Source organism: Botrytis fragariae (genome assembly GCF_013461495.1).
Source record: "Botrytis fragariae strain BVB16 chromosome Unknown tig00000001, whole genome shotgun sequence".
Lineage (NCBI taxonomy): Eukaryota > Fungi > Ascomycota > Leotiomycetes > Helotiales > Sclerotiniaceae > Botrytis > Botrytis fragariae.
The window spans coordinates 2,421,804-2,435,847 of NW_023500987.1; the positions used below are offsets into that span (position 1 = coordinate 2,421,804).

Genomic DNA, 14,044 nt, shown 5'->3' on the forward strand with positions numbered 1-14,044 from the left:
ATGAGTAATCGTTGGAATGAGGGTTGCATGTGAGCGAGTAAAGAAGTAGTGGAATAGAGAAACACATCCATCACTCTACTATGATAACACAACCAATCTTGATCCTCATTGTGGAGAACAAAATGCACGAAGTCTTTCTTTGCATAGCATTTTATACTGTCTCTCTTTTCTTGAACAACGTAGCAGTGGAATAACCATAGGATTTTCCACCATTTTTCTCTACTCCAGATGTACAACTTCTGTGATTGGATCTGGACTTGGATAGACTATAACGAGGTATGCACCTAGAGGAAATCGTTAGACAACCAGTTCCTATAGCACTAGTTCTCGATATCCAATGAATAATCAACACCATTCCACACATAACCCAGTAATTGCAAAACTATCGGTTAATATTCTCGTTCCCGTTTTCGGTTAGGAATCTCCTCCTCCTTCCTCGGGAGTCACAATACTCGCTCGCTCACTACCTTCTCAAGTAGATAGAAACCCCCTAGAGCTTTTAACCCTCCAGAGAATGAATGCAGAGACTTTTCTGAAGAAATTAAAATAAAATACAATCATTCAACTTGCAAAACAATAATAATCATCAATCCGCTGTTATTAAACCAACACAAGATGCGCAATGGTCGTTCAGTCTACGCTCAAGCCGTCAATATTGATCGAGTACTCTTAGAATTCATGGATAGAAATTACCTTTCCCGTGAATGTAAACTCACCATCTAGAACATGTAAGCCTGTAAAGAAAGCACTGCATGAAAAATAAATCCATTTTCGTTGTACTAAACTAACTATCATTCATGTGTATCTTTGCTGCAGAAATTCACAATTTCCCAATCAGAATACTCGCCGTATGAAAAGAAAGCCAGACTTCATATCTCGTATTAAGGGTATCCATCGTATCCATCATATCATATCATATCATATCATCATAAACGTCAATCCCTCGTCCCTCAACTCAACCCATAAAATTTCAACCTCCATTACTTCCTCTCCTTCTCACTCTTTCGACTCCTACTACTCTCCTCTTCCTTCCTAATCTCCTTCTCCCTCTGTCTGGCATCCCTCCTCGCTTTATACCCATCCCCATCACTACTCCCACCACCCTCCCTCCTTGAACCCTCCCGACTCAACTCCCTACTCCCCCCCTCTCCCGGCGTAAGCCCCTCTCCCTCCGCAAGAACCCTCCCATCCCTCGCTAACCTAACCTCCTTCCCCCTCTTATAACAATACCAAAACACAAACAACAGCACAAAAAGCGCCAAACTAAGCAGCACATTCGTTCCCATAAAAGCCGGCCAGCGCAATTTCAACGCATTGACAATCGCCTTCAGCATACCCACTACCGCGCCCGGTTTCGTAACCAGATCCTTGAGCGAAGAAGGCGTCAGGAAAGATTTCGCCGCAGCACCCATCCCGCCTGTTTGCGCCGCGCTCGCGGCATTCGCAACGCTGTGTGCTTGAGCTTCTGTGGCGACGGCTAGGAGTTCGGGAGCGAGAGTGGTGGTGACTTTTTGCGGGAGTTGGGTGATGAGTTTTTGGAGGAACGAGGGGAGAGAATCGTAGGATTTGGAGAGAGTTCCTTGGGAATCTTCGAGTAGATGAACGAGGTCATCGTAGGCGGTTGGAACACCGTTTATGAGATCTTTGAGGATGAAGGTGAATTTCTGAACAAGGACTGTGGAATCGGGAGAAAGAGAGAATGCGCGGTTATTGGAAGCGGTTAGAGAGAGGTCGTCGAGGACTCGGGATAGATCGTCTTGTTCTCGTTGGGCTTCTGTGTCGGAGATGTTGGGATCTGGTTGAAGACCTGTAGCTTTGGCGTCCTTTTCCTGGAAAGAAAATGTTAGTGATTGATTGATGGAATAAAGGAGCATTGAATCGTTGAATAACATACCTTTTTGCCTCTATGCAAGAAACTTAATCTCTTCCACTTCTTTGCCACTTTTTCAGTATTATCATCAATTTTCTCTCCTTCCTCGCCCATCTTGTCCTTTCCTTTTCCTTGCGCTCTGGTTTCATTCTCCCTCTCAACCTCCTCTCCATCTCCATCCTCCCTTAAAATCATTTGCAACTCATTGTTCCTCCACTCTCCCGCCTCATCACCCATTGTTATTCTCTCATTTCCTCTTTCACTAGGTCTAGCCGGTAACGTAGGTTTTCTCTGTGGAAGCGGAGGTGGAGTTCCCTCTGCACTTATAAATCTATGCAAGAAATATTCATCCTCATCATTAAGAATCGGACTTGCGCCTCCTCTTCCCAAATCCGCAGATGGACTTTTGACTGTATTTAAATGACGTGGTTTTGAAGAAGTTGTCGGGGAAGCTGGAGTTGGTGATGCTAGAGGAGTGTTGGAATTGGAAACTCGATCTTTCTTCTCGGCATTATGCTTCTTGACTTTTTTGTAGGTAAAATACTCGAGCATGATTGCGATTCAATTATTCTTGTTTCGCTGTCTCGATGTAGTAGATATTGATCTTCTTCAATCTTCTTTAATACAAAGATATGAGAGTATGAAGGAAAACTTTACAAGAAGACAGAAAGTAAAGATATCAAATATAAACTCAAAAACATGGTCACAATCAAGGTCATACCTCCCTTGTGCAACACATGTTTTCTTTATTCACCACTCACCACTCATCTCATTTGCAACTCGCCATACCAAACTTCAGTCCAGCTCCAGAAATTCGGCCCCAGCCACACGTCATATTCAACAGGGATATGTTTGAAACCCTGCTTCGCGCCCAAGCGGCGGTTTGATATTTCTTCTCCATCAACGTATCACATGCTTTCAATTCACTGTCAAGTGTGAGAGTCGATACAAGCCACCTAGGCATCCCCTCCAAATTCAAGCCACACGTAGCATAGCCACATTTATACAGCGTAGTATTGTCCCAACACAACGATCTTTTCTTCAAGAGAAAAAGTTCTATTACCCAACATCCCAACTAATGTGAAAATTGGAAGAAGAAAGGAGAAAGCAGAATATGATAGAAGCATAGAAGCATAGAAGCATAGACGCATAGGCGCATAGGCGCATAGGTAGAAGAAAAGCTCAAGAACGACTTCCAAAGCGCCAGATTGGTGGTTCGAGCCAACCCATACATACATACACAGGATGTATAAAATGACAACATTCTCAATTACCCCACACACATTTCACAACTCCTTCCTCCCACACACCTCAAAACGAAAACCAACACAGCTTTTGAATCACCATCAACAAAACAATCCCATCACCACCAAAAAAGAAATCGAGCAAAAATCCAAAAAGTGAGATCTTCACTCCCTCGGGTGGGCTCGAACCACCAACCTCTCGATCACGTGACTTGTTACAGATAACAGTCGAACGCGCTAGCCAATTGCGCCACGAGGGATTGTTGTTTGTTGAATGATGACGAAAATTATCAAATTATATACAATACATAATCTACCACATACGACAATTTCAGCACAAACTTTTTTCTTCCAACGTTTATTTATTATTTCTTTCAACCTCCCTCCACGACAAGAATTCCCCTCGAATAGTCTCTTTTTCGATCTGCAAAAAAATGTAACGCGGTGGTTACGATCACGCGTGTACAGCGTTATTGACTGGAACATTTCGTACTTTTTGGTACGTACTATCAAACAATTAGATTATTCTACGATAGATGGAGATGAAGTTGCATATTTAATAGGTATCATTCTATTGATTTAATTATTCGTTTTTGCTTGTATGAAATATTTGGTAGATTTAGATAAGAGGTACAATTATTTATTTCTATGTAGGTCTTTTATTAATATCTTATTAGTCTTTCCTCTCTGCATATTCCCCTTCAGCTCGGACATTAAACATTGATTTCCTAGCACTTGACATGATGATCGTTTGCTATGCTCAAGAGTGATCAAGTTGAGATTCAGATTTTGTAGTAGTGAAATGGTATAACTATGCAACCCCAAGCCATCCTCCTTCCATCTCCTTCGCTCTCTACTCCCCCCATACCCGTATATACAACCTATCGACTTGACCAAACTCCTCGACTAACATTTGAACTTTACGATACCACTGTACATCACCCAACCTCACACATCATCACCCATGACCACTCCAACCTCCCAATCCACCTCCCTCCCCACCATTCTCACCATGTCTCCACACCCCTCCTTCATTTTCACCCACGTCCCCCATCGCTGCACCAACTCCATTCAAATTTACATTCGATCCATCCCCATACGACCACGGACTAATCATCGGAAAAAACCAACTCCCATCTTGCGGGAGCAAAGTTTCTTCCTCTTGACTTACCAGGTCTTGCGGACTGGCATGTGGATTGCTCAATGTATTTGTATATGTTTCCGAGTGTTGTGAACTTATATTTTGTTGATGCTGATGCTGATGCTGATGCTGATGTTGATCTGAAGATGAAAAGTAGTATCCGGTGGCGGGATGGGATGTATGTGTATAAGATTGTGAAGGGTAAGATTGAGATTGTGATTGGAGTCGAGGATCTATAGGTGAACCATGGTAATCTGAAGAATTGATACGTTGTTGCTGCTGGTCGAGATCGGGAAGATTGGTAATGTGTTGTACATGAGGACTTGATTCATAAAATGGAGGTGATTGTTGAGAAATTTGTGTCGCTTGCTGTATAATGTAGTTCTGCTGTATAGATGTAGGTATACGCTCTGGTATATAATTCGTTGAGTTGGATTCGAATGATTGTATGCCTGTTGGAATATTGGACGGTGGTGGTTGTGCTGGAGAAAAAGGAGAAGCTTGAATACTTGCCGAATTTACAGGTGATGTCGGAGATCGTGGATCCTGAATCTAGAAACAATATTAGCTCTCGAGAATTGCTCCAGAATCAGATCGTCATTCATACCTCGGAGACTGTCTTGCGACTTTCCAACTCCTCTGTCCTGTAATCTTCATCGTCCGAGCCATCACTTTCTGTATTCGGTTCCTCAATATTACGAGATGTAGCTCGTGATCTCTTAGTGTTTTTCGGAGCTCTACGTTGTGCCTTGTTAACATGTTCCATAGCCACACGGTTGATTTTTTGAAAAATCGGTATTGATGGGTGACTTTCCGCTGCATCTTGATCTTCAAAGCTGGATAGAAATGACACTACATCATTCATTAATGTAAGATCAGACTGTACTTGTGGATCAAGAGGATGTTGAAGAATATTTGCAAAAAGAGTGACACATGCTGCAAGTGCATTGTAAATAGACATGCTAGGAATTGTATGTTAGTGTGAGATAGAATCCAGCCATATTTTTACACATACCGTAAAACATTTCCTTCTATGGGATTTGATAGTTTTGTACAATCTTCCAATAAATTGATCGTCCTCCTTGCTGCATTGACACATATCGCAGCGCTGGCATATACTCGTGGATTCAACTTAGAATCGAAATCATTTTGGGATTTATCGTCATCATCGTCCAAGGAGCCTGGGCCGCTATATAATGATGCTCTGTGAATGGTACTAAGACACTGGTAATAACCCCATTGCATACAAACAACTGAGACTATATGCTGTTCGTCGCATTGTATGGGGTTACCCGGTCGAACTTCAATTGGAATTGTCTCACACCATTGCTGAAGTTCATCATCCAGCATTCCAACCATCTTCAATCTCTCCGTTTTGGATTTTGTAAACGATTTTGCAGAGTATAGTCTATTGTATATTCGACCGTGAAGTAATGATAAAGTAGCATTATGACGAAATGTAACAAATCTTCCGTCGGCGTTTTTCGGATATTGACTTGCAGGTGGTAAGTCAACCCCAATATCTTCATCGTGAATCACTGATGGGCGACCTTGACGAATGACTATGCCACGTTCAATCATGACAGCAATCCAGAAAACGTTGCGTCTTTGCTCTATTTCAGCCTCATCAAGGCCGGAATTGGACATGTTACGATGGAGGCCAATGGTTTGTGAAAGTCGAATCGCTGCTGCAGATACAACCGAAGATGGATATGGATCTGACAGTGTGTCTAGAATGAATGCCTAATATGAGGTTAACAAAGTTCACAATGTATGCTGACAGAGAGAGAATTACCAGTCCAGTCATTGCCTGTACAGCCGTGAGAGAAGGTGGTCCAAATTGCAAATCAACAAAAGTACTAGCTGCGTTCCGAAGCCACCTCCACCAAGTCAGGTTTTCCGGCTCTCCATACCTAGTAGACTGTGCACTCTGAGGTGTTTGAGGTGAAACTCCAGGCAGTTCTTCTTTGTGCATGATCGCAGCTAGAGCAAAACAGATATTGAGACATGCGTACCAAGCGGGGTCTTCTGAACATTTGACCGGATATTGGCGTGAGTACCGTTCCATGAAAGTCTTTCGCTCAAATAGGGGCCATGTGGTCATCATTCTATCAAAAACAACTGAGAACACGAGTTACTTCGTGTTGATAAGAAATGAGCGATAAACTTACATTCCAAAATCTTATCTGCAACCTCCTTGGGTGGAAGAGATTTGTGTTCATCATCAGGCATCGTATGCCATATTGATGAGGATACGGAGTATTGGTTCATTGTTGTATAGTTTGTAGAAGCCATGAAATTTGCAAAATCGTTGTTCCCAGTCATTCTGGTGATGAGTTGAAGGCCTTCTGGTGAAAGCATGGAATATCCAGAAGCAGCACCTGATGATGTTTAATAAGAGCACTTCGTGGGGAAACATGATCTAGACTTGCCACTAAAATTTTCACTTCCCGTATTACTTATAGTGAGCGCAGAGAACTTTTCAAACATCCCGGCTTGATCGGTTATCTCCTCTGATGTCTGTCTTTCAAAGCCAGGGGCATCGATACTGAGCCCTGAAGTTGTCATGGCATGCTCCATACGTTTCAGCCTATCCTCTAAGAGAGAGATATGATTACCCCTATGAACCAGTTAGATGTGTTGATTACGATTGGGGGGGTTACCTCATACTTCTTTCTCTCTCTCTTTTTCCGCTCCTTGGTCGTGACAGTGCACTCCATCTCTCGTCCATGGCAGCGATTGCATTTTCCTTCCTGATCCCATTCGCATCTGATCTGATGATCATCAGTAAAGTGTGAAAAACACGGCGACGGTGATCATGTATACCTTCATTCGTTTGCATGCATCACATGCAGTTCCTATGTTCCAATCAGCTGACTTTACTCGAAGTACGTAATGAATAGATTATTAATGAAGACGAACGGTGTCTGGGTGTTCTACAATCCATGTCAAATGGAAGCTCCAAGAGCGGCAGATCAACTCTAGGAATCTTTCAAAATCTCAGGTTTAGTCTTGTGTCAGAATGATGTTGACCCCTTTCGAACCGGTTGATTCGAAAAGTTGCGAAAAGGCCGAGCTAATAAGGAAAGAATGCCGAAAAACAAAGAATATATGGGTAAATTTGTGGGTAGATGCAGACCCTTTATTGTAATTTCCACTCGAGCCAAGCAAAGGAAGATATCGATGGCAGTAGAGAGGTCATAGATGTCATCAACAGCACTCGGATAGACTTCTATACCTTATCCGAGCTTCTTCTAATATTCAACGTCTTGCTAGACACCTCCACTTGAGGCTGAGTAGAGGCTCAATTTGACACCCTCTCGAAGCTTAAAGATGAAGCGGCAGTAGCCTTACTTGCTGGCGAGCTAACATTTAGGGAAAGCGAAATAGATTGGTACAAGGGGGTATATAGAATTGAAGGGCCTTATTGTTGGATATTATACTCTGTACAAGATCGAATTTCACTAACAAGTCTTTTCATCTTGGTTTGAGGATCAAATAAAGTTTTCCCTATCTCAAATTCCAAATGGGGAACTGGACTAAAAAGCTAACACGTTCCAGTTGTCATAAGCGAATCACTACGTAAATAGGCTGGTAGGACGGAATTGCAAGGACTGTAGATTAATACAGGGGTAGATACTTTATCGAAGTGCTCGGTTCTCTTTTCTTTAACGCAATAGGAATGAGCGTAGGGATTTTTTCAAGTTCCTGCGCTGGAGTAGATAGATATATAGATATTAGCTTTCGAGGATCTTGGGAATGACTCGAACATCTCAATTTAAGGATTTCTCTGCCAGTTGGGATAATATATTATATATGTATATCGAATCTCATGAAACCTGATTACATTCATCGATATTTGTGTGGATATTTTGTTATACGTGTACCTATTAGCTTGCAGATCACACATAAATCAGAAATAAACTTCATCAAACTTAGTCAAAGAACCGCTACACTAAAGAAACCCAACGGCCGTAAAGCTTACACCCGGATCACCTCTTCACACCCATCAACGGAATCCTGAAACGGGAATCGGGAGCGGAGGACAATCATATCCCATTCCAAGTACCGGCATGTATTAATAATATGTCTTCCCAAGTTCCCAATCCCGTCCAGTCCAAGACTCCAAAGTCCAAGTTTCAAGGATCTTGCGCAGCCTTGTGGACCTCGAGATTCCCGGAACCAGGTGTCCAGCTCCTCGTACTCGCATCAGGTACTCACAGCGCGCCTTATCTCTCAGAGCTCCCAGACCTCCAACTACGGAGTAATGGTTTCGGCACCGAGGATTGATAATCGTTCATAATTGGAACTGATTTTATTGGATTTCCTTTCCTCGTTAGATTGGGCGTACGTACTGCAAAGGTGGACAGCCCGATATTTATTCATAATAATAAATTAAGAGGAAACAACCACAAGCTCTCACCGTGTGGTGTTTCTAGTGCCAGCAGTCCCTACCTCATCGTGGACGGGAAAACTAGTAGACTAGAAATATGTCACATCTCCAAAACTCTTTATTAACTCAAATTATCAGTATTTTTGTACACAAGCTATACAAAAACATCAAAGGACTTACAAATTATGATGTATCTCTGATCTGTCAAATTATTGATATGTTTCTGATTTGTTATCCAATTTCAAAGTAACAGTATTTTCACAAGATTTTCGATTTTAGCGAGTTTGGTGTGCTTAGTTTTTCCGTCCACGCTGAGCCTACCAAGCCGGCGAGGAGGGTGCACAGTACAGTACGCGTTTCGATTTCACTAGTGATGTGTTCACTCGTGTCACAAAAACCCCTGATATCAAAACATAGATACTCTTGCTGTCAAAAAAGGGTCCCTAGATAGTATGCAGCTTTGTTTCTGAGAAAAGCAGGTTAGTCCTCTATCATCTTGTGGTATGTATGTGCATCATCTAACTCCGGAGTCTGCATAGGTACTTTCTGGCGGCACAAGTAACAATTCCACAACAAACTTGTTTATTGTGTTCCTATTTCTATCTATACAGAAGGAGTCTAAGGAGACACCTGTTAACGGAATAGTTATATTAAACTTATCCGTCACCCATGCCCGGGGAAGCGTCAAAAACGCTTTTGTCACTATATGTAACTAGGGTAACTATAATTAATAAGTTTGATTCCCCTGCTTCTTTAGCAACTCATGTCTTGGTATAATATCTCTATATTGCCCCATCATTATGCTCTCTCCCATTTCCTGATGAAATACATCAGCTCCATTTGCACACTTGCCAACCACCATATAAGGAATATATGACCAGCAAATTAACATTCCTATTTCAGTTACATAGCACCAAGCAAACGCCATTTATGCCCGTGTCCGTGTCCGTGCCTGTTTTCAAACCTCTACCCATAAATAAGAAAATTCCCGTTCCACCTTGCACAAAATCTCCAGAGCTACTCACTGTACAAAGTTCCCCATCAACCTACTCATCATCCTGCACCAATTCCTTAATCTCCCCACCCGCATCTCCACCTCCCAGTCCCCCGCCATTTGCCGCCCCTCCGTCGGCGAACTGTAAATCCCTCTTTTTACCCTTCCCACTATCCCCTCCATCTCTAATCCAGAAATCAACTTCGTCAACAATATCATAAAGAATATCTTCTACAATTTGCTCATCGTATCGATCGCTCGCTGCTCTAATTTTGGGTAGAGAGGGTTCATCAATCACCATATCCACATCATCTTCTGCGCTCGAGCCGGGGGAGGATACCACCATTGGGGCCCGAAATTAACTTCTGCTGCACCGCCGCGGAAGACTGATACGGCGGGGAAGTAACCGAGCATCCCATCATCAAGACCTTCTCTGGCCCCAACTTGAGGTTGTGGTTTCGAGGCGTGTGGGAGGAAGGATAAGAGATCCGTAAATGGTGTTCCGATCAACTTTCCATTCTTGTAGACTTTAATAGATGAGTGCGGAAGAGTGCGGAGAGCTGGTACAGGATGAGTTGGCCCGGGATCTTGACTTGCAGATGCGACACCCCCAGTCGATGATATGACTGGTGATGGGTTCATGAGTTCTTCTAGCTCTTTGCATGTGGAATATTCGATTTGTTCGAAGTAGAGGTGAGTTTTGAATCGAATAGGAACTCGATCTCGTATCATATCTGCTCGTTCCATTCCGCCGTCATCTTCATCAGTTAGATCGACTGCCGGGTTGTAATTCCCTTCGACGACTTTTCGATGTAATTTTTCGGAAGGTAGATTGATCTCTAGCCCAATAACATCTCCTTCATAAATAGATTCTCCTGCAGGAAAAAAGTCCTTGGGTCGAGACATCCATACTCTTTGTCCAGCTACATCCCTTATACCATAACTATAAGCATCGAATCCAACTGGCGCATCTTGAGCTGCTTCTCTTCTTGCGAAACCCATACGAACATGTCCATGCGACTCTTGCGCTGGCTCTCCTGCTTTAGGCCTTGGCACACCACTTGTGATCTTACATTCCCAATACCAACGACCTTCCCTTATCCCCACATTAGCCTTCGCCATTCTGAAGCCCTTGTCTGTTGTAATATGTCTCGCCGATTCATCCATCATCATATGGGGAGCCGAATCTTCAAAGCTTAATCGAGCACCAAAAGGTTCCGTTTCGGTTTGTCGATAGTAAAGAATGGAAGGAAAAGCTGGGTCTGCTATGCCACGGGTATATCGAAAGTTCTTCTTGTTATATACGCTACATATATATAAGCTTAGATGTCTATACAGTATGTGCCGTAAAACTTACTGATCGGTAGTCTCATGGAATTGAATTTCAGTACCATCTGGGGCGGTTTTGGTATGCGAAGGAACGAGAGTCGGTCCACGAGGAGCTTCAAAATCTGGTAGTTTCGGTGGAGGTATCTTGTATCGTAGAGGGGTAACGCAATTGATTGTTGCTTTCTTTCTGTTGGAAGAGCTTGATCTGGGATCTGGAGTAGCTCTTGCACTTCCTTCTGGCGCGAGCGATCCTGCCTTCGATTCTCTCTTCTTCAATGATTCTTTTTTAGCCCTCGAAGCTCGTTCACGAATGCCACCTGGTGTTTCATCTCCAGTCTTTTGAACTTTGAATTCTGGATTGAGAGGTGATGATACTGCAGGTTGATGATCGTCTTCTAAAGCGCGCTTTTGCGCAAATGCTGATACTGGCGGAAGGATTGGTGTATTTGTTGAGGATGTAGAGCCTCTTCGTGGCGATTGCCCATCAACTGACATTTTGTTATTTTGCAATCAAGGACTATGGTATGGCAAGATAAATGAAAATGAAATATGGTCAAAAAATAGGTAGGAATAAATTGCTGAGTTTGTGAATCTAGAAATCTTGAAGCTACACAGATCTGATTATGCTTGGACCATCAACGCTAAATTTCATACCCCACACCAAAAGCTATAAACCCTCGAAGGGCCAAGTTAAAAAAGTACAGTTTAAAGCAAGCATGCATGTGATGCACGATATAATAGATCACTAACCAAAATAATTTCTGACTATCTACCAGGCACAGCATTCTGTCGAATATTCAATGGTCCGAGGAATGGTTTGATGCTACGTTCGACTGTCGAATTTAAGATTTGTATATTGATGTTATACGGCACTACAGGTATATAATATGCTTCATATGAGGTACTCAAAACGTCAATTGATTGTCAACTCTAAAGTGCATTGAGGCTTATAAGCCAACTATTAACATTAGGTAGACTGCTTTGCTGTTGCTGTGCAGCAAGCTATTGCTCGTTGCCATTATTGAATATGAAAGTTGATATCCTCGCTTGAAACCCACTCTCACTTCTTGGGTGAGTTGCAACGTTCTTACAACGCTACTATACGATTCTTTCTCGCCAATAGTAGGCCTCTTCGAGAATGAATCCTCATAAACCCCATATTAGATAACATAAAGTGTAAACCCCTCGCAATACCAGCGCATCAAAGTCTTATAACCCGGTATCAGACAACATAGCCCCAAATCCTCAAGCATGAATAGACCCAGCTGAGAACCGTAATGTCCGGAAATGATTCAGATTTTGTGGATCTCATTCCTCTTCGTCATCGCCATCGTCATCACCATCTTCATCCTCATCTTCATCCCAAAACCCCTCCTCATCTTCGCTAACTGGATCCGGGACATATTTGAGTGGTTTGGCATTCTTCAGAATTCTGGTTGACTTTCTTGTTGGAGTGGATGGTAAGTGAGCAATGACCTTTAGATATGGTTAGAAAGATACCCAGAAGAATATACCGAAAGTATCAGGGACTTACCACAGGTGGTGCTACTGGCGTTGTAAGCTTATCATTCAAAAATTTCTCGAAAGCTTTCAATTCTACGTCCGTCAAAGTATTGAAGCCACTGCCATCGGTGAAAGTCCAGTGCTTCGTAACAATGACCTTTTTAAGGTCATGCAGACTAAAGAGTTTATCGAAACCATTGCTTTTATTGAACTTTTGAACGACGGCAGGAACGGTGGGGTCGTTCTGATACATATGCTGTGGCTTGCGATTGTACCATGCGCGGCGACCATCTACACAAGATCCCCACAATATAAGATGCAGAGTATCGATGTGTTCGCAAGAGGCAAGTATTCCGAGAATGAGCATATCCTTAGATTGACCAGAACCACTACCAGACCATTCGTATTTGAAATTACGGGCATTCTGGATTAAAGTATCCTTAACCTCTCTGAGGCGCTTTATGCTGCAAGCATTGAGGTCGAAAGTGTTCTTCCACAGGAACTGCGTACACTCTGCATTGATAGAGCGGCAGGAGGCAAGAAGACCAAGGGCAACACCTGGTAATTTGAAACTGTTGCAGGAGGCGTAGCCGGGGTGCAAACCAGTTTCTGAAATTAGTGCATACTCGTAAATTTTGTATCGTAACTCGATAGGGAGCTTTTTGAACCGGAAGACCTTTCCACCTGTAGTTAAAACGTTAACTCTGCCCGAGTGCATCGGTTGTCTTCGAACGCGAAGTCAAATACATACTTGCGGTAAAAATAGCTCTATCTAGCTTTAATGAAACATCTTTTATCGACTTCTGGCTCGCTTTGAAAACCTCGACGCTTTTCGGAGAGGAAGCCATTCTTGCCTCATTTTCTTCTGAGCAGATATCTTCGAACGCAGCATCATTGAGATTAACAGCTTCATATTTACCATTGCCAAGTCTGCGCATCATCCATAATCCATCTTCGATATCGTTATTTTCCAAAGTCACAGTCTTATAGATTCGATCAACCGGATTCGTTACAATAGACTTGGCCGCCTCTGGCTGAGGAGTAACCGTTTTGGCATTGGTGATATTCTTCTTTTTGGTCGATGCCTTCGATGTCGGCTTTGTAACTCTGCTCGTAGCCTTCCTTACAGGGCGAGATGGTGGCTTCATGTTGAACTAGTTCTTGTAAGTAGCATTAGCAAGAACTCACATGACCCTAGCAGGTAAACTGGGAAAAGCAAATCCAGCAAAGCAATAACTAGAGTTTGGCACAAAGATAGTTATAAAGGTTTGAATAGGGTGAGGGTTTTGGAGAAAGGCAATAATACTTACAAGTCTTCCAGGTATCTAGGTTTCGAGAAGGTGGTTGTAAAAGAGATAGATGTTGAGTTGTCAGATGAGTTTATAAAAGAAAAAGGCTCCGCGGTAAAAGTAAATAAATTCAAAAGAAAGGCGACGCGAAGTGAATAAAGTTTAACCTGCCTAAAAATTTAGCGCGCTGTAATGAATTTGCTAAGCTAGCTAGAAGAAAGCGTGATTGGGAGTCGGTTGCATCTACCCTACTAATATTAGGTACTAGGTAGTATGTAGGT

The 14,044-nt window shown here is 42.7% G+C and overlaps 4 protein-coding genes across 4 annotated transcripts; all 4 read right to left on the bottom strand.

The window, feature by feature from the left end:
• Positions 1–980: 980 nt before the first annotated feature.
• On the bottom strand, positions 981–2,422 carry Bfra_000741 (putative ring-like domain-containing protein; the record flags this gene model as incomplete). Its single annotated transcript, XM_037331185.1, has 2 exons — positions 981–1,829; positions 1,895–2,422. 2 exons carry the CDS (start codon positions 2,420–2,422, stop codon positions 981–983), a joined length of 1,377 nt encoding a protein of 458 aa, XP_037197518.1.
• Positions 2,423–4,072: 1,650 nt separating this feature from the next.
• Bfra_000742 (putative fungal specific transcription protein) lies at positions 4,073–7,202 on the bottom strand (the record flags this gene model as incomplete). Its single annotated transcript, XM_037331186.1, has 9 exons — positions 4,073–4,807; positions 4,863–5,217; positions 5,271–5,998; positions 6,051–6,376; positions 6,427–6,636; positions 6,715–6,875; positions 6,926–7,029; positions 7,082–7,113; positions 7,178–7,202. 9 exons carry the CDS (start codon positions 7,200–7,202, stop codon positions 4,073–4,075), a joined length of 2,676 nt encoding a protein of 891 aa, XP_037197519.1.
• Positions 7,203–9,694: 2,492 nt separating this feature from the next.
• On the bottom strand, positions 9,695–11,466 carry Bfra_000743 (putative ash2-trithorax family protein; the record flags this gene model as incomplete). Its single annotated transcript, XM_037331187.1, has 3 exons — positions 9,695–9,908; positions 9,950–10,948; positions 11,000–11,466. The coding sequence occupies 3 exons, from the start codon at positions 11,464–11,466 to the stop codon at positions 9,695–9,697; spliced, it is 1,680 nt and encodes a 559-aa protein (XP_037197520.1).
• An 813-nt stretch (positions 11,467–12,279) lies between these two features.
• Positions 12,280–13,622, bottom strand: Bfra_000744 (putative swi snf and rsc complexes subunit arp9 protein; the record flags this gene model as incomplete). The annotated part of the gene is made up of 3 exons (XM_037331188.1): positions 12,280–12,447; positions 12,506–13,158; positions 13,226–13,622. 3 exons carry the CDS (start codon positions 13,620–13,622, stop codon positions 12,280–12,282), a joined length of 1,218 nt encoding a protein of 405 aa, XP_037197521.1.
• Positions 13,623–14,044: the final 422 nt, after the last annotated feature.